Here is a 20,388-nt window from a genome sequence, read left to right as displayed (position 1 = left end):
GCCAAGGTATAATAGACACCAAGTAACAGTTATAGAAAAAAAAAGAAAAGGGAAGAAGAGACACCTAAAAATACCGAACTCATGATTAAAAACAAAAACACATTTTTCACAAGCTGTTTGGAGTAATTGATTAAAGTATTTCTCAGGTTCATAACTACAAAGATTAATAGGATTGGTATTAAAAAATAAAAAGCTTATGTGGTCTTTCAAAACTGTGGCTGCTCATTTTGACTGGCTGCCCATTATGCTCTGTATTCCTCCAACAAGCCATGCCTATCAATTGCTTCAACAAGAGCCACCACAAGTAATAAAAATTACTTCAGTGGTGTTTTGTTTCTCCATATGAAACAATGATGTCCAAAATGCTGAAATTTCACTACACTTCTCAGGGAAAATAATATCTAAATAAGTTCCTTAATGATTCCAAAGATTACTACTAAAAAAATCCTTTTAAAAATAAGCGCTGAAGTCCAGAATGACTAGATTATCTGACGGCTACCTACAAAATAAACACAAACTATTTATTCATGCTCTTCCTCAAAATTTCATATTTAAACTAAAGCACAAAACTCATAATACAGAGCTTGGCAAAGTATGGATTAAATATGACTTTTCCACTCTCTTCATTCCTGCAAATATTTCCTCCTCCAAGCTACCCAAGTAATGAACAGCTCTTCACTTTAAGCTCAATTCAGGCATGTATTTGTAAAATCAGCATGACAGGCGGTTCTTCCTCTTTTTCTCCTTCACAACCTTCCCAACACGCGCATGCGTGTACACCCAGAAGCTGCGTACTGGAAGGCAGAAGAGAGTCCTCAGCAAGCTGTTGTAAAACAGACATGTTAAACCAGATATACCAGATAAGCACCAACTCTGTCCTCAGCAGCACAGCATTTCGACAGAAATACAAATACCAGATTTGGTTAAATGTAACTGATTTGTGCTTATAAACATCCAGATGGTACATGACTAAACAAATTGCACATATTTTCTGAAGAAAAATGACCTTGATATCCAAGTTAAAAAATTAAGCACTTTATTTATGCTTCTCAAAGCACAAAACAAACTCATGACAGCTTCAAGTAGAGACCTGTATCTCATATTGAGGAGATTGTCAGACACATACAATACATGCACGTATCGAACGGCCACGCTCCAAGGCACAAGCAAGGAGCACACCCCAAATCTCAAGAAAACACACAAAGATGGCGTCCTGGTTGCTTATATCTCAAATTAACTCTTTTGTCTGGTATGATTTAAAGTTGCCTTTTCGTATGTTAGGCTGAGAGAAAACGATTCAATAATGGAGATCAATAGAGCCCGGGACGTGGAAGCCATGCCCTGTTCAGCTGGTTATGCGTGTCTCTATTTCATCTGTACAAGAGGTTAAACGTGGGCATCCCAATACCACAGAAATTCACCTTGACCTGAGATGACCTTCTCACTCTGGCCTACAAATTTCAGGGGCTATTTTATGTACGTGATATTGCACACAGCAGCTGGACCAAGATATGTGTCAGAGAGGAATACCTAAAAAAAATAAAAAATAAAAAATAAACTTGAGAGAAGTCACTTGTACCTGTTTTATCTCCTTATTCTCCCTCTTTATTCTCCCTGCCAAAAGAAAAACAGTTGGGGTTTGAACAGCATACGCTAGCCTCATAGCTTTTATAGAGTCATAGTTAAGTTTTTACTGATTTCAAAGAAAGCAAAAAAAAACAGTTCTAAGAATAAAATGAAATACGAGAACAAGAAGCATTAAGTAGTTTGTACAACAAGCCTTCTCCTATTAGTAGCATAGGGAGTATATCAGTGAAAAAATACCCTGGAAGTCCTCCCTTTTTTCTGAATTGAAAAATCACAGAATCCTATCAAGCCCTAAAACTGATCGTGTACCCTACTCCCCTCTTTTTCTTCACAGCAAGCATTGCAAAGTTTAAAAAGCCAGATTTGCAGTTCCTCTCTCATTATACTCCCCTGGATGCCCGTCCTTTCCGCTGAATGGACAAGCAGCTTGTCATAGCATAGAAAAAGAGAATAGGATCACGCAAGCAGAGACCAAACCACAGGACACATGCATAAGAACCAAATTAAGAAAAGCAAAGTGACAGGTAATTTGAGAGCCGGATGCTGTCACTGAGTAACACGAGCATTAGGATGATATGAGGAAGAAGGTGCAGAGATGTGAAGAAGTCATCTCTGCAGTAACGTACATCCCCTTAGAGAGAACGTCAGTCCCCTTCTGTGCTTCTTCCCATCAAGACTGGAACTCTGCACCTTCAGCCTTGCAACATGCCCAAACTACAATGCCTAACCATGTTAACCGGCAAGAAAAACAAACAAACAAACAAACAAAAAGCCTTACTGAGGAACAGACAAACTGGGAGCAAACGCTGCAGTAAGGTCTGTCCAAGGATCCAGCCCAATTCACGAAGTTCCACCTGTCTTGGTATACTCCTGGTTCAGAGTGTGCCATGAAGAGCCAGAAGCAAAGAAACAAACCAAACGGTGAAGTTGCTGAGGCAACTTTCTCTTGGGAAAGCAGTAACTACAAGGGCTGGGCCAAATTCGGCAGTCACACTGTAACGCCTTCAGGAGCCAAATAACTCATTTCCAGGTTTTCAGCGTAATATCATTGCCACTGTTGCTTTTACAGGGGTCTGGACTTTCTCGGTGTTCTAGCAATTACTCTTCTGCACAACGCGAGTGACAGAGGGGAAATGATGATTTTCTAATGTTTACATCTCGGGAAAACTTAAACAATTTCATGGGGCAAAGAAATCAAAACACTTATTTAGCCTAAGGACTCTTTCTCTTGCCAAACTTCAATGGCTTTTGCAAACAATAGGGCTTCTCAAAGAGGTCATACAAATTCTTTATAATGGAAACTATTAGGCAACCTAAATATAGAGTTTGTTACCAGAGCCCTCTATAACGCAGGACGTTAAGGTTCTATGCAGCTCTCCTTACTCATACATCTAATGAACTTCAGCAGGAGATTTGTCCAAGTAAGGAATGATTATTACAGCCCTAGGTTCCTTACATTTGTACAACATCTTTCTCCTAGAAAGACTTCAAAATGTTTTAAAGGTCACATATAGAAAATTACTATATTCAGCACAGTCTCCTATCAAGAGGAACATAGTAATTTATCAGTACCCAAGCAACAATACAGAACAATTTTAGGTTAGAAAGTAAATAAGAAAGCCATGTCTACAGGCAGAATTTAGATCCTCGGTGACATTACCAAGTTAAAGGCTGGCAACAGCTCTACAGGAGAAGGTACAGGGATTTCCAGCTGGCAGACAGGATCTCGGTTTCACGTCTGACTCATAGCACATCTAACTGGCACCACGCTGGGGCACTGGTTTGGTCCTAACCCAAAGAAAAGAGTGCCACCTTGGGAGCCAGTTCCACCACTTCCTGCAGCATCTGGGATGTCTCTCAGGTGTCCCCTATCCAAGCATGCCCAGATTTAACCATTCAAGGTGACACTTCCAAAGAAAAAGCTAAGTTAAGTCCGTGACAAAATCTGTTCCAAACACGCAGTTTAAGAGTATATTAAAATATGATCAAGAAGTCATAAGAATTATTTCCACTCATCTTAAACAGTACCACCAGTTCTAAAGATCGTAATCCATATCCAGCCCTTAGCATAATAAGTAATTCTTTTGGAGACAAGAAATTAATCAAGAGTGAAAACACACTCACACCTTACCTAAAAATGTTTCCGTAAAGTTATTTGTACAAGATTAATATACAAAATACAACCGTTTCAGTCAACCTAATTTCCAGTGGTCCTCAAAAACATTACACTTCACTGTGATTGCCTGTTTTTCCGTCTACAAATCTGTTTATATTTAGTGAGTTTTAACACTCAGAAGCAGACCTTAAACAGTCTATCACAAAGAAACAGATTTCTCTGAACTGAAAACCACTGATTTACAATGTCTTGTACACCTAAGTGTCATTAAGAAAAAAGAAAAAAGAACTCAGCACACTAATAATTGTGCTAAAGCATCAGCTTAATATGTATAGATATTAAGATTCAAAATGGAAGACTGAAAAAAAAAAAAAAGCATTCACAGTTTCACCCAAACTCCATAGCACTGTTATTCTGAACAACACTGTGAAAAACATTTTGTTGCATAGGCGGCACAAGCAAATGTTTTAACAAGGCTCTGCTTTGGTGTCTTGTACTTCAGCTCCTTTAAAAAAAAAAAAAAATCCACCCAAATGGCCTTTTGTGTCTCTTTGGCACCCTAATGACTCTCTCCATAGACACAAAGGTCTACTTACTAGCTCAAATCTAATTTCAGAATCGTGGCCTAAAATTGCTTGGTCTGAAAGCCCAACCCGTATTTATCTCACGCCATGTATAAACCCTGGGCTTCACATGCATGTGTAAGTGCGACCCATTTAAACTGTCCGGGAAAGATATCCATAAACCTAGTCAGCTATACATTGTTTCAGAGTTTAAGTAGACACACTGATTTTTGTTTCTCAACTAAAACTCTACATAGCAGAATACTATGGGGAAGCAAGTGGTAAATGGGAAAAAAAAAAAAAAAAAAAAAAAGCTCTTAAAGCAGTCAGAAACTGTGAAATATTCAAGGGAGGAAAACAAACAAACAAACTCACTCAGTGCTAAGCAGTCCTTAGAAACCAGTATTATTTTTTACACACTTTTTTTTGTTTAGTTTCAGTGCTTTTATCCAACGGAGTTTCCAGTGCAACAAAACATCATTTTAAATTGACTTCACCTATCAAGCTGTCTAGAGGCTAAGGAAGGCTGTAACGTTCATTTGTGCTGTTTCAAAGAGCTTGCGTTCATTCTCTCAGCAATATTATTTCGCTGAATATTACCACTCTGAGCACATTTATCTGTGACACGAGCACAACACCATTCTTGTCACAGGAAGCCACGCTATACGTGACAGATGCAATTTCTCTCAGCACGTTCACCTCACCGATTTCTTTATTTAAAAATAGCAATATTAAAACCCGAAGTTAGGGGAAGGACTTCCAATATTCATTCGAGTTTGCAGAAGTCCAGGAAATCAACTTCACGAACCTTTTCTGTCAAGTAATCTGACCCAGCCTTGCACTTAGGATTTCCAACACGTAACATTGCAAACACGTAACGTTTGCAGCGAGTCGCATTCAGTACTGCTTTGAATGGTATCTGGAATGTAATTGCTGCTTATGATAGGATTGCAACTTTTATTGCCACTTAAACTTCCCTCGCTGACGGGGTTAGCTAATAGGTATGATAATGGTAACAAAGGATTCGTGAATAATATTCTCTCTGCTTAGCACGCTACGGCTACAAGTGCAGTCCTGTTGGTTTTATGAAAGCCTCCGTTCCCCAGGCGTGCATGTTTAGGCCGTAACAGGGAACAACACATCAGAGGGATGCAGGAGCCAGGTAATTCACCGCAAGCTTTCTGACGGGTTCCCGGAGAAAAGGTCCTCCTGGGACGTCACTGCCTCGCGGGGTGCCGCTTCCACAGGGTGCCAGGCAGCCGATGCCTCCCCGGTGGGAGGACAGGAGGACAGCCATCGCCTGCCCCTGCGGATGCTCTGGGGCAGCACGGCTCTGCGACGGAGAGCGAGTTCAAACAATAAAATAGAGAGAGGAGAGGAGGGGAGGGAACGGGGGGGGGGGAGGTATTGCTGAGGAGAAGTTCAACTCACGGAAAAAGGAGCCGAGGGCTGAGGGCGAGCATCTCGGCGGCCAGGCTGCGGTGGGGGCTGCGGGGAGGGCTGCGGGGGGGGCTGCTCGCCTCCGGCCGGGGCACGGCCTCTGCGGGGTCAGCCTCGCCCGGGGCTCGCCCTGCGGTGCCCGCAGAGGCAGGCAGGGAGCTGGGGGGGCTGCGGGGCCGGCTGGGGACCCCCATCCCGGTGTCCTCCCCCCTCCGCCGGGATCCCAGCCCCCCGCTGCCCCCGGCGGGGCCTTCCCCCGGCACTCACCGTGTGGAGGTGCCCTTCCTCACGTCGCACATCATGCACTTGAAGGCCTCGGCGCTGTTGCGGAAGGTGCAGACGCTGCAGTCCCAGTAGCCCTCGTCCGAGGAGGGTTTCGGCTGCCGCTTCGGCCTGCGGGGGGGACACGGGCGGGCAGCGGGGGGCAGGCGGCCGGGGGGGGCCCCGGGCTGGCCGCCCTCACGCCGCCGCCCCCCTGCTCCCCCCCAGCCCTCCCCGGGCGCCATCGCCGCCGGGCCCCGGCGAGGAGGAGGAGGAGGAGGAGGAGGAGGAGGAGGAGGAAGAGGAGGAGGAGGAGGCGGAGGAAGGCAGTGCCCCTACCCTTATCCCTACCCCTAGCCCTACCTGGTCGGGCTCTTCTTGTCTCCCATGCCGGCTCCAGACGCGCTGCCCAGCCCGGCCCCGGCGCGGCCCTTTGTGTATTTGTCAACACGGAGCAGCGCGGGCGGGGGGCTCGCAGCCTCGAACGGGGACCCGGGGAGGAGGAGCCGGCGCCGCAACCCCCAGCTGTCGGGGAAACTCCTGCCGCCGCCGCCGCCGCGCTGCCCCCTCCTCCCTCCTCACCTCCCTCCCTCCCTCACGTGTCCCCCCGCCGCCAACCAGCGGCCGCCCGCAGGCCGCCGAGCCCGGCGGGCCCCGCTCCGCCGCTGCCGGCTGCGGGGCAGGCTCGGGGCGCTGCGGGGACGGGCCCGGAGGGGGAAGGAGGAGAAGGAGAAGGGGAAGGGGAAGGGAGGGAGGGAGGGAGGAGCGCGGAGCCGCGGCCATTGTGCCCCGAGGCCGAGCCTCAGCCCTCCGTGGGCAGGGCGGGGGTGCGGGGTGCGGGCCTGCCCGGCCAGCCCCTGGGAGGGGGCTGGAGGCTGCCGCTGGGACCGCCTGGGGGGCCCCGAGCCGGGCCCGAGGGCTGCAGGCAGCGCCTGGGGACACCCAGCGCCCGGCGGGGGGCTGCTGAGGAGCCGCGGCCCGCAGAGGGGTGCGGGTGTCCGGCAGCGCCCACGGGCACCGCTCCGGCTCGGGGCTCGTCTCATCCCTGCCGGCATGGCACCAGGCGGCTGGTACCTGTGTTGTGTCCCTGCACGGCAGCCCCAGTCACAGGCTAGGATGCCATTTTGCAAGATGCTGTGCACACAGAACAAAGAGCGCACGTCCTGAGCGCGGCACAGCAGCCAGCGCTTAGGGACAGGTAGACGGCAGGGAGCGAGCAGACAATGAGGTGGTGGTGGTCAGCATCGGGCTGGGCAAAAATCGTCTTGGCTGCGTTGCCTTTGTCCAGAAAGGATGAGATTTGGAGAGCAAAGTATGCCCAAGGGGAGCTTCACCCGAGTGTGTGGATGAGCGTAACTGAAGACGCTGACATTCCTGAAAATTCAGCAAGTGAACAACGGATAAACTTTCCGTTTCTGAAAGCCAACTTGTCACAGAATTTCAGCTAGAAATATTGGGATATGATGAAGAAAAGGAAAATGTGGGTAAAGCGTTTGACATCTTCTTATGGAAGCAAGGAAAGATCTATTACTTGGAGCATTTACATTTTTACAAAAGAACTATAATAAAAAATACTTTTGCAGGATTCACTGCTTCTGTGCCTTTCTAGTAATCCTGTACACCAGCAGTTTGAAGTCTGTGTAGTATTTCACACATGAATTTGGTCATTTATCCTAATTTCCTTCTGCATTTACATCCTGTTACTAGTATTGTCATTTTCCCCGCTTTCTGATCTTTTCTTTCTTTATCTGCCTTGCCTTTCCCTTTCTTCCTCTATTGCAATTTCTTTCTTCTGTTTTTATGCTACTCACAGAGGCTAGCATAAATTACAAATAAAATGTATGGGTTGCACATCTGGGGATGGTCCAAGCCTGGCACAGACAGCTGGCCTGGATTAATTTGCATGTAGTTAGACCTTGTGGTGGATTTACCCAGCTGGGCAGCTGAACTCCACCGCAACTGCTGTCTCACTCCCCCTCCTCAAAGGGAAAGGGAGAGAAAATATGATGAAAGGAGCTCAAGGGTTGAGATAAGGACAGGGAGATCACTCAACAATTATTGTCATGGGCAAAATAGACTCAACATAGGGAGGTTAATATAAATTATTGCCTATCACAAATAACAGTGAGGAACAAAACGAACTGAGAACACCTTCCCCCCCCCCCATCCACCATCTTCTACCTCCTCACCATCGCCAAGTGGTGCAGGTGAATGAGACAGGCAATGGGGGCTGCAGTCAGCCCCTGACACTTCATCTCTGCCACTCCTTCATGGTCCCTCTCTGCCCCTGCTCCCCGTGGGGTCCTTTCTGAACTGAGCCTGCGGGGGCTGCCCACAGGCAGCAGCTCTTCAAGAACTGCTCCCACATGGCTCCGTACCACGGGGTCCATCCCCCAGGAGCAAACTGCTCCAGCACGGGTCCCCCATGGGTGGGCGGCCCCCCCCAGACCCCCTGCTCCTGCGTGGGCTCCTCTCCATGGGCTGCAGCTCCAGCCCGGGGCCTGCTCCTGCGGGGGCTCTCCATGGGCCGCAGCCTCCTCCAGGCCACGTCCCCCTGCTCCACCGGGGGCTCCTCCACCCATGGCGGGGCTGCAGGGTGGAGATCTGCTCTGTGTGGGACCCATGGGCTGCAGGGGGACAGCCTGCTTCACCAGGGGCCTCTCCACAGGCTGCAGGGGAACTGCTGCTGTGTGCCTGGAGCACCTTCTGCCCTGCTGCACTGACCTGGGGGGCTGCAGGGCTGCTTCTCTCACATTTTCTCACTCCTCTTTCTTCAATCTGCTCTCCCAGAGGTCCATCCAGTGTCGCTCACTGGCTCAGCCCTGGACAGCAGCAGTTCCCTTTGGAGCCGTCTGGAGCTGGCTCTGATCTAACCTGGGGCAACTGCTGGGCTCTGCTCACAGAGGCCACCTCTGCAACCTCCTGATACCAAAACCTCGCCACATAAGTCCAGTTCAGATGCCTACATGAACTAGATACCCAGACCCAAACCCTTGCAGGGAGAAACAAGCTCCTCCAGAAGCTGATTCATCTGATGCTAAGACAGGATTTCCATGCCTATGGGGTCCATTTTTCTCCATTGACTATAAAGAGAGCTTAGCATGAATAGTCCAGAGCAGGACATCTAATTTGTATAATATAAAATTATACAAATGAGAGAACTCTCATTCTTGCTTGAATCTCTCCCCAAATAGATATCTCCTGACAGGAAGCAGTAGAGAAACCTGTCTCCTTGTGTCCTTTTACACAGTGCATTCTCCCTACCATATGAAAAAATAGAAATAAAAATAAATTATTTCCCCACTTTCGGAAAGCAGTGATTTTGAAACAAGCTCTTTCTCTTGACCTTTCCTCTGTCGCAGCATACTGTTTCCATACCGATTATGAGAAACAATACAGAACTGCCACTGATGGTTACAAAACACTGGGATGTGTTGTAATCCCACAGGAGCTATTCTTGGAGAGAAGCGTTCCTAGCCAGCAGGGAGAATCACAACTGCCAGCCACAAATGTTATTCCTAACAGCCGAGTAATCTTTCCAGTTGTCATGTTCCAGCCCTTCTGCTGCATGGACATCACCCAAACCACTGTGCTTAAAGATTGTGATGTTTTCCCAGCAGCGTTTGGCCTCTTTCCCACTGAACTCCCAGCTAATGCCTGTTTTGGGAGCTCCAAGGTGATTCAGGTTGGGGCGTTCAAAAGTTTAAGTGGTTGGGTCATGGTGCCCTCTCTGTGCAAGGATGAGTCTTATTCTTGGAACGTACTTAAGAGGAAAGAAAGGCCATTTTTCTCATAACTTCTTCTCTCTACAAATAGGAGCATGAGAAAACACCAGTAAAAGCTCTAAGCTGTCCCAAATCATTTCTACAACTGAAATGGTGGTGGTTTGTCATGGGACCAAGGGGGAGGGGTAGTTGCTACGTGTAGTGTTCTTCAGTTCACAAGAAAGCCAGACTAAACAGCTCCAAGCAAATCCTGAATTTAGTAACAGAATTTTACCCTAGAATGGACAAAAATGTACCACAGTACCAGCAAGTCTGGGTGAGAGTACCTCTGAGTACTAAGAACTCAAAGTACTGGTTTTCTTTCTTCTCTCAAAATACTGACCTTTGTCCACTTATGGAATCACATTTCATTTCTGAGAGAGCCGATTGGAACCAATGACTCCATTTTCAGTAATACCTGTTCTAGTGATAATGCAGAAAACTACATGTCAGAGGTGTGTATAATACTCAAATGCTTAACCCAGAGAGTATTTCACAGGGACAGTAATGTTAGGAGGACTTTGCTACAACCTGACAAAGCTGAGAATTCCTTAACCAGACAGTACATCATTCAGTCATAGCTATATGAACCCAGAAAACTTATCTGTCTTCTGTTAAATATGTGTGCAGCACATTACTGCACCGATAGGTGGTTTGGATGACAGAACTGATGGAGTCAGTACTATCAGTCTTCAGAAATGTTCCAGGGAAAGAAAGAGTATGAGTGAATCTTAAGTTCCCTTAGTTTTAAGATTGGTATTTATTGTTTATAAATAGATATTTATTGGTATTTATTGTTTATAAATAGGGTTGTACCAGAATAGTCATTTGCACTCTATTTTAATTCAGATCACCTAAAGTAAACTCATCTTTAAGACAGAAGGCATGTGCAATATATTTTACATCTTTGTACATCAGGCTCTCTTGCTCTCTAGCTGGGGTTAAGTCTCTTAAAACTGACTTACTTATAGCATTATATTAGGGAAACACAGTGTGATTATGATATTGAATATGATATTATGCTGATTGCTTTGGGGAAGTTAAAGATATAATAATATTTTCAATATTTTACAGTATACATGTTCTGGCATGCATGACTTCTCAGTTTAAAGTTTCTTCATATAAAGAGGATGTAAAAGGGGTTACCAGCTATTTCAAAGTATCTTTTCTGTGTGAAAATTCTTGCTGCAGAAAGGATTCCTGTTGCTCCTAAGCAAAATGTTCACACGTGGGGTTATTTAACAACAGGCCATTGCTGTGTAAACCTGTATGAAGACTTGCCATTTAGTCAATACTTAACCAGTGCAGACCACATTACACCTATGCCAGTTGCTGTTTTTCCAGTATCTTGATTAATTATATAAACACTTCATCACTCCTTGAGTTTAAAAATAAAAATAATAAAAAAAAAAAAAAGAAAAAGAAAAAGAAAAAGAAAAAGAAAACCTCTCAATAAAGATTATTATTATTATAGTATGGATAAGCTGGATAAGCCACCTTTTAATCACTATTTATACTGAGGAAAATTACCTAAATATAACATTGCACTGGAGCAAATGCCACTTTGTTCCAGAGCAGTATCTCTGTTTTGCTCGGGTTGTACTAATATAATAACATCAACACGATTCATTCATGGGACTTCGCCTGGTGAGTTTTTTTAACCTGCTTGGTATAATGAGATCTGAATCCTGTCTGGGCTTCAATGTGCTCCTGCACTGCAAGACAAGTATTTCAGAGCTTTTGAAATGTGGAAGGTAAGTAGCTCTTGTAACTGCAGCATTCTCTCAGAGCTTGTAACAGAGACAGTAAAATTGGTGGCAGTGAGAACTGCCCCTCCATGTTAACCTGGAGTGTATGTGCTCAGCCTTTGGTTAGCCCAAGCTGTCAGAAGAATATAAGTGGCTCCGAGCACTTCTCTTATTCATATGTGTAGGCAACAGAGTGAAATTCTGCTTTAGAAAGGGCCAGGGCCACATCTGAAGTACCCCACAACACCTGGGAACCTAAAACAAATCTTAAAGAATTCTGCACTTAGTTATACGTACGAGCCTGACCTACAGACATGCTATCACTTTTAGAAAGTGTTGCAGTCATGAGGCTCAGTTCACCCCCATGTTCTTCAGTTTTCACACAACTAGAAAGGCTCTGAAAGCAGGGATACTCTTCATGGACCTGGAGCAATGCAGTCCAGGAATTTTTCTAGGGCCAGAACTGAACAGTATAACATGGTTGTGAGAAGTTGGCTCCAAACATATACACCAAAGAGCGCTGTACACAAAGCACTTTAAGGCTATACCTTGGCAGCATATAGTTGTCTGTGTAGGTGATCATTAGAAGATCAATAAGAATTTCACCATAGGAGTAGTTTTTTATATCTGTCCTCTATGGGATGGAATGAAACTATCAAACCACTTAATTTTAGGTACATGGTAATTATCCAGCAATTATTTCAGTGACTGCCTACTTCTCATTTACACTGCTGGTTTGGTCCCAGCTTTTATCTTTGCAGATTTTGTAGTGAATTGAAAAGATGACAAATGTTCAGCTTCATAGTGTCTGTCAGCTCTCTACCTCATCACAGGCAAGAATCACAGTAGAAGTTTCCCTGTTTTTTCCGTTCAGACTTTCCCAGAGGTAATCTAAGGAGTAAAGGATCACCTCTAGGAATAAACTAACATTTGTAACCCTCATTAAATGCTTCTGGTCCTTGTTCTGAGTTTTCTGGCATGGTGGCGCAACGAACAGTCTTTTAGGCTGAAGATGATAATTCATTTCAGATAGGTCACTAATGACTGCTAATAAATAATAACGATATTTAATTCTTCTATTGTAGGAGAGGTGGGCTAAAAACTGCCTGTGAATGCTAGATTGAAGGTTTTCCAGGCTGTGGCTTCAGACACGGGAAAGGTGTTCATGCAACCTACACTGGGATTTGAGAAGCCAGTGGAAGTTTCCCTTCTAACAAAAGGTGAATGATTGGCTTCTCCAGGGCAGATGGTTCAAATCATAGCATTGTAGAATAGCTTGGGTTGGAAGGGACCTTAAAGATCACCCAGTTCCAACCCCCATGCCATAGGCAGTGACGCTACCCACTAGATCAGGTTGTCCAGGGCCTCATCCAAGCTGGCCTTGAACACCTCCAGGGAAGAGCACCCACAACTGCTCTTGGCAACCTGTTCCAGTGCCTCACCACCCCCTGAGTGAAGAGTTTCCTGCTGACATCTAATCTGAATCTCCTCTCTTTTAGTTTAAAACCATTCCCATGGTCCTTGTCAGAGTGCAGTCTTGCTATGAACTTTCTGTAAGGGGAGCAGGGGGAGACAAGGCTCCCTAGCCCTGGTGAGAAATTTGTGAATTTGGACCTCTGGGATTAAAGGGGCAGGACTGAAGCTACCACTATCAATGATTTAAACATGGGGCTGAACCCTTCCCTGGTGGCTCCCAGCAGGATGCACTGAGGTACCATCCACTATGTCCTCTGCTAAGGGGGAGTCATTCAGGCCAAGCCAGAGTCTGCAGAGGAGGAACGGGAATGCATTGCAGAGGCTTCTTTAAACAAAAACAACCTCTATCTTCAGCTGACAGTTCTTGCTGACATCAGCATAAGATCAGGCTTGTTACAGGGGTGAATACATACCTCGATTAGCAAGCCAAGATCCCTTGGGGCTATGGGAGAGAAAAAAAATAACTTGCACTCAGTCCTATCTGCTCAGCTCTGCTCCTCGATTTCATCATATGCCTGTATGCCTCTACTTTGCTCCCTCTTTCCCTCTCTGCTATTTGTCATCTCCCTATTTTTTTCCCTTTTCCTTTCCCTCTTTATTTCCCCCTTTATTTCACTTCCTGTTTTCTCTTCCTCCCTCTCTTTACATCCAAGGTTTATCTTTCTTGCTGGTCTTGTACTGCTCATTCTGCCTGCTCCATCCTCCAGTTTCCCTTTCTGTCATCTGTAGCACTCTTCTCTGGCTTGCTTTTCACCTTCATGGGTGCACTCTCTTTTAGTAGATTTTTTTTAAGTGTTAAAATCTGCCCAGAGGTTGAGTTTCCTATTTTTGTGTCATGCAGGTGGCAGCCTTCCAGTAGAAATAGTGCCAAAGGAAGAACAGCAGCCCAGAGGAGATTTCACACTTTGCAGCAATATTTAAAGCATTCTGAGTCTGATTAGGGGATATGGCTGAAAGTCACAGAGCTTCCTGATCCTACACAGCATTTTTTAAAAGCTGTCAGAGCAAAAAGGAAATACTGGAACTAAAGCCCCTAAGCAAGTTCCAGCTCCAGCTCAGTCCTCCAGTGCAATGTCAGTCAGCACACAAACACCTTCTGCACCGGCTGCGCTCAGAAGTGCCATAAGCCACCTTTGGATCAAAGGTGCCATTCAGTTCTCCTCCCTGTAAATCTCTTTTAGAAATTCCTGCAGATTTACTTTGAGATCAGGATTTGACTTACAGGCATTACATGTGACAAAGTAAGAGGAAAGGGTGAACGTGTAGCACCGAGGCATCAGGAGGAAGAAAAAGGGTACTGCGAACGTACTGCTTTTTTTAGATGTAATAGAATGTAGCGCGTGAACAAACCGACCTTCTGTCAGAAGGAAAAACACACAAAGACGATGACTTCTTAAGCAGAATGCCTTCTCTGTGTATACTAAAAAGCACATTTCACTGCTCATAGATGTATATACACACAGAGAGACTGAGACATGCGTGCATGTATAAATATTCAAAAGAACTGCAAATTTATCTTAAAAGATACTCAAAATCAGGCCATTACGTTTTCATTATAACATGTAAAAGATCTCTGTGAGAACTCTCTCGAGTCCCCTTTTCCCAAATCCCACGCTGTTCTAGGTAAGGAAGAGAAAGATGGGTTTAATATAGATGCACCATGCAGGAATGCTGGTAAGAGATCTCTTTTTTTTTTTTCTTTTTTTTTTTTTTTTTTTTTTTTCCCTTGGCTTGGAATTACTGGCTTTGTCTCAGTTTGGCAAAAAAAAAATGTATCTTTCATAACATAATCCATGTCAGTATCCTCTGCCTCCAGCCCCAGTGTTACACTTTCCATTTTTTTTTTTTTTTTTTTTCTCCTTTTAATTAAATGAGCATAAAATATAGCATCTGAACAACAAAAAGGAACACAACCAGCACAGGGATTAGATGCGATTAATAGAACACATCACCATGTGGGTTCAGAGTCAAGGTCAGGCGAGGAAACATCTCCCCTGAGGAAAAGACGATTCCTTGTCACTATCCTAAAGGATGTCACTGCAAGGCCAGCATCTCTAAATATCCACGCACTGCATCTTACCACCCCTTCCTTCGCCTCTCTCTCCATCGTTTTTGCTGGACTTGTGCTGCTGCCCAGAGCAGGGCTGGACCATGTAGAGACCCAGTATTGGGTAGAAGCTCTTTACGGTGGTTCTTTTTCAAAATAAATAAATATATAAACGAGCGAGGGAAGGAGTAATGAAGTTCTTTAATTAACATGAAGCGTACCCTCAGGCTTCGCCTGCAGGTTGAGAGCTCTGTCTGCAGTAAACCCATTGCACTGACAGGTGGTCTGGGGCTGGGAGGAGAAGAAATCTCCCCGAGGAACCTGTCAGTCAGCACAGATCCGTGTTGATTCCTCCCGTTAGTTGAGTGCACAAGGAGAAGACTCCAAATTGTTCGGGATTCGAGAATAATTGTTGAAATAAAAGACCATCTAATCCTGAAGCACTGCTGTTTTTAAGATGGGTTAAACCTTAAAAAAATAGAAAAATTAAAAAAAAAAATATTGCAGTTATCAAGATGATCTTCACAGATCACCATCGCTGGAAGCTGAACACTGAGGTCAGGCTTCTTTACGAAGCAGCTGCACTGCACGGTCTCCCTCATGTTGTTGAGCTTGCAAATGACCGGGGAGGCTGTACGGCTGGCACTGCAGAGGCACACCACTGATGCAAAAGCTCTCGAGCTAAACTGCTTCCCTCTGGCTGCTAAAAAGGAAAAAGAAATGGAGTTACACAAAAGGGAGTTTGGAAAAAAAAAAAAAAAAAGATAAATTTTGCTACTTCATTCTGAATTGGAGCTACCATCATCTGTAGCCATTACATGCATCCGAGTAACCCTCAGAATGCTCTGTTATGGCATTACAAAGAAATCTTCAAAGAAACACTGGGATCAAGGCAGTGTAAGCACAAGCTTTAAGTCAGCTTTGCTTGACAGCTTCTGATTTATGCCTTGAAATGTACCCACAGATCTCTGCCTCAGTTTGTTAGTCACCACTAGCAAAATACATAAGGACATGTAGTGCCTTAACATACCTCTCCTAGAAGAGTAAAATCCTTATACTTATTCTATTAAATTACATGGTGTGGAGAAGAATTACATTTTCCCGAGGACTGAATTTATGACAAGGCTATCTAGAAGCTTCCGGTTTTAATTAATTGCAAATTCTGTAGCGTTCTAGTCAACTTTAATGTCCAAATTTGTCCTCAGTAAGTCTATTTAACTACTACCATTTTCATATAAACATTGATAAATACTGCTAGGAATGAAGTGTTAAATATCTTTTTTATGATACTGGTAGAACATACAGTAAAGGCTTCTTACAATTCCCCTTATCCTTGGGGAAGTACTTAAGCAGATAAAGCAATTAATAATGTGAGTTCCTGGCTTACATAGTAACAACAGAATATTTGTTAACTGCACATGTAAGAAGATTTCCAATAAATTCAGTAGTTCTATCTGTAGTTCAATTCTTTGAAAGAAAAAAAAAATCCTGTAATTGGATTTATTTGTTGAAAAAAAAAAAAAAGGCTATTTCACAGTTAAGAAGGAAGAAATGTAGCAGAAACTCTTTAGCCATGTGTGTCATTAATGTGCAGTGAAATGAGCTAGATGCTCTGCTTGGGTTAGGTAGCAGAGCTTTATGCAAACTGTTTGAACTGTACAATTAATTCCAGATGAGAATCTGTCCCTGTGTAACTAAAAGAAGATAACAAAATATATAGTAGACATAACAAAAAAGTACCTCACAAGACAGTGGCAGGAAATGATTGATCGACTTTGGGTTTTGTTAGTAACCTCGGGAGGTCAAATACAAGAGAGGTTGTAGTGCTTAGAAGTCTAAAAAGTGTACACGTTCGAAGAGCTGTGTTCTGTCTTCTTAAGAATTTGCCTGGGATGCTAGCCAGAATAGCTTTGCAATAGCACCTGACAGATAAAATTAAAGCATGAATCATAATCTCCCTGGTCTGCCAAACTGAGGTTTATTCAAGTTGTAGCTTTTAGATCACAGATTCTAATTTAATGGCATGTCCAAAAGCCAACTATCCCTTGACTTCAAACAGTGTTTGTGGGAAGGTTGTGTTTGAGCTAGGCTGTGGGCTTGGAGTTATGTGATGAGAATCAAAATTGTAATAGTTTCTATTGTTTAAAAATAAATGAAATACCAGCTGGACATTTGCCAGGATAAGGTATCATTCTGACAGAGCAGAACGCTCAAGGATATAGAGCTCTTTGGATTAGTCTTAAAGAATAAAGGGCATCGTAACATCCTTACAAAGCAGGGAAAATGTGGAATGCTACAAAAGCAAGCATTTGAAACAGCATCGATAATAAATTATTTAAATGGAATTTGGAATATGGAATTCTTGATGTTTGAAAACTTTTTCTTAGGTATGAAGAAAAAGGCAGGCAGACTAGTCCTGGAAGAAAGCTAGAAGGGTATTATTTTCATTAATGCTGGCATTATTGATAGGCTAATCTTCCAAAGCAAATCTACTTAATCTGTAATCTTTGAAGCTATAGAACTGGTTGGGTACCACAGTGTCATCCTTCCAGTTTTCATTTTACACACTGTAGCAATCAAAGGAAGATATGGCTTCAAAGAGCAATATGACATAGTTTAAAGTTCAGTGTATCGTGCTGGTAATGGACCAACTACTGGGAGTTTTTAGTTGGCTTGACTGGGACAAGGGATCGACACACAGAAGTCTTCAATCATCAGATTACCTTGATATGCATGACTAATTGGTAGTCTGAATACAAGGTCCTGTAAACTAAACACTTTGTAATGGAAAGCAAACTGCCCGCTTTCATCAACACTAATGGAAAAGACTAACACCTTCTAAGAGTTTCTCTCTCTGTGCCTATATGTGCAGCAGATTTGTATCTCCTAAGAAGTGTTGTAATCCATAGATCAAAGTGTAAGATAGTATAGAAATAAAACAGACTATCCCATTTATAATTCAAAGCAACCTGTCATTTGAGTTATCAACCTGCAATAGTAAAATAGCTAGCAGACTTCAGTGTGAGAATACGTATTTACTCTCAGTCCCTTGGGTATTGTCCATTCAATATCTGACATTCAGTTCACTGGTTGCAGATACAATAAAATCAGTGAAAATGGGAATCCAGACTTTGGTGCTGGTAGCCATTACTACGTGCACTTCATATCTGCTCCGGGGGTACTTGCAGTGAAATCAGTGATCAGGAACATAATCTCCAATTTAGCATTGATGTTAGTCGGAGAGTTTATTTAAAAGGCTTTTACATACAAACATTTCACAAGAAAACCAGAGATGAAACCCAGTAAGAAGATACATGAATGGTGGCACAATATCTGTCATAAAGATACATATGAAGAATCTTGGCTCAATTGAAATAGTATTTGGTGGTTTAAGACATATTTATCAGCATATGCTTGCTGTTTTATTCTGCTACACAGCAATGGAAGGCAAACACAACACAGCCATAAGCTAGGCCGGGCCTACAGCTGCTTTGCATCACTGGGGGAAGTAGCACTGGCCAAAGAGACCTGACAAACCTGATCATTAATTGACTAGCAGCCAGGCACAGGGGTCCTTTAGAAGAGCGACACTGGGGACCGGGTGATAATTGTGTGCTGCCAGAGAGTACTATTACCAGATGAGACCAGCGTCCCCAACTGATTTTGCCCAATTAAGCTGTACCATGCAAATCAGGGAGTGAGGAAGGGTGGCACTTGGCTTTGTTATCTCTGATGTTGTACATCCAGATATAGATCTGCATCTGCTTATTGCTTACAGAAATTACTATGCCAGTTGTTAATAACATACTGTCAATGTATGTCCTCCAGCTGCAGCCTCTACGTCAGATGTCAGGAGCTTGAACGCTACAGCAAATTTGAACACTCCTACACTTCTGCATTACTGCACAGAGAAGTGAGATAAGAGACTGGCAAATGGCACATTTCTAAAGACAAAATCATTTTTAAAACTTGTTTTACATTTCTTATAAAAATTATTTTAAATGTTGTATCTGTAAGTTGTCACAAAAAGTGCTGTACCCAAAGCACAGCTGATGCAACACAGTCCCAAAGAATGGGCCTTGAAGTTTTGATGTGTGTGAAGCAGAGAAGTGTTAAGTATTGAAGTGTTCGCTCAGATCTCCACAAGAAGACACACACTAGAAACACGCCAGTACCCTGTGTTCCTCGCAGCACATTCAAGGTCTGGAAATGTGACTAAAATCACCTCTGGTGATGATCACACCGATTGTATAAGCTTTTCCTGATGTTCAGAAGGTGTAGAAAGGATTGGCAGAGCAGCCCCGGCAGGGTGATCTCTCACAGCATGAAGCCACTTCGGTTTGAAGTCCTCAGCAAAGAGCTTGGAACAATGATTTCTGGCCAGGCCGACCACAATGTGTTAGATGTGCTGGTGAATGGTGCTGCTGCACAAAACCCCTGAGTTCACAAGCAGCCCCGAAATGTCTGGTTCCAGTGCTATCAAAGGTGGGAAGTGTTGTAAAGCCAACGTTACCCACATAAAGATGAACAGCAGGAACATCAGTGATAATGCGAGTGTGCTGCAGCTGTACCTGGATGGTGGAAAAGCCAGGGAGCTGAAAGAAAGAGACACTCAGCTCCAGAAGACGGTGTGGGTGAAATTTCCCTTTTGTCGTCTGCTGTTTTATTTCATTTTTAATTGGTGAGGAAGAGGGGTCATATTCTGATTCCAGGAGCCTTCCGAAAGTCAAGAAATGTCAGACATACATTGCCATATACAAAGTAAGTCAGCATAAACATATGTATATGTATACGTATACGTATACGTATATGTATATGTATATGTATATGTATATGTATATGTATATGTATATGTTGAAAAAGCTATCAGATATGAAGTTACTTTATTAGATACAGTTTCTTTATATATTTTTTTTAAGAAGCAGCCAAATATTATATGTAGGGTACCAAACTATGTATTAGGTGTTGGCTGTTTTTCTATTACATATAAACTATTTTTAACAGGAAAATATAAATGCTCATTCAGTTTCTTTTTGTTTGAAATCAAACCAAGCCAGAGCAGTCAGAAAGCCAGTCGTATACCACACTTTTCAGCTGCATTGGGGTGATTCTTTATTGCTGTATGCTGGAGAAAAGAATAGCCTTCAGCTGGGATGCCCAGATATGTTACTCCAGAATATCAGTAACATCTGCTCGCTTTTGTATTGAAGTCCCCTTAGAAAGATTAAATTATGTTTTCAGAAAAAGTCAATGTTACTAGCTGTTACGTGTCAGTTATTGTCATCTCTTGGTGCTTTCAGCAAATGAGCTAAGTTAGAGAGGTCCTTATGGCTTTTTTGTTTGTTTGTTTGCTTCTGTTTGTTTGTTTGTTTGTTTTGTTTAGGCT

The 20,388-nt window shown here is 43.7% G+C and overlaps 1 protein-coding gene across 1 annotated transcript in view; it reads right to left on the bottom strand.

Moving 5' to 3' along the window:
* YAF2 (YY1 associated factor 2) overlaps window positions 1-6,526 on the bottom strand; it is a 30,711-nt gene extending 24,185 nt beyond the window's left edge. The window contains exons 1-2 of the mRNA XM_084289981.1: window positions 6,331-6,526; window positions 5,974-6,099 (exon numbers count right to left, since the gene is read on the bottom strand). Of these exons, the coding sequence (XP_084146107.1) occupies window positions 5,974-6,099; window positions 6,331-6,356 (152 nt within the window). The 5' untranslated portion in view covers window positions 6,357-6,526. The remainder of the gene's footprint in view (window positions 1-5,973; window positions 6,100-6,330) is intronic.
* Between the last annotated feature and the right edge of the window lie 13,862 nt (window positions 6,527-20,388).

Source organism: Netta rufina (genome assembly GCF_964035555.1).
Source record: "Netta rufina genome assembly, chromosome: 1".
Taxonomy (NCBI): Eukaryota; Metazoa; Chordata; class Aves; order Anseriformes; family Anatidae; genus Netta; species Netta rufina.
Note: the sequence above shows the minus strand (reverse complement) of the source record. Positions and strands in the feature narration are given on the sequence as shown.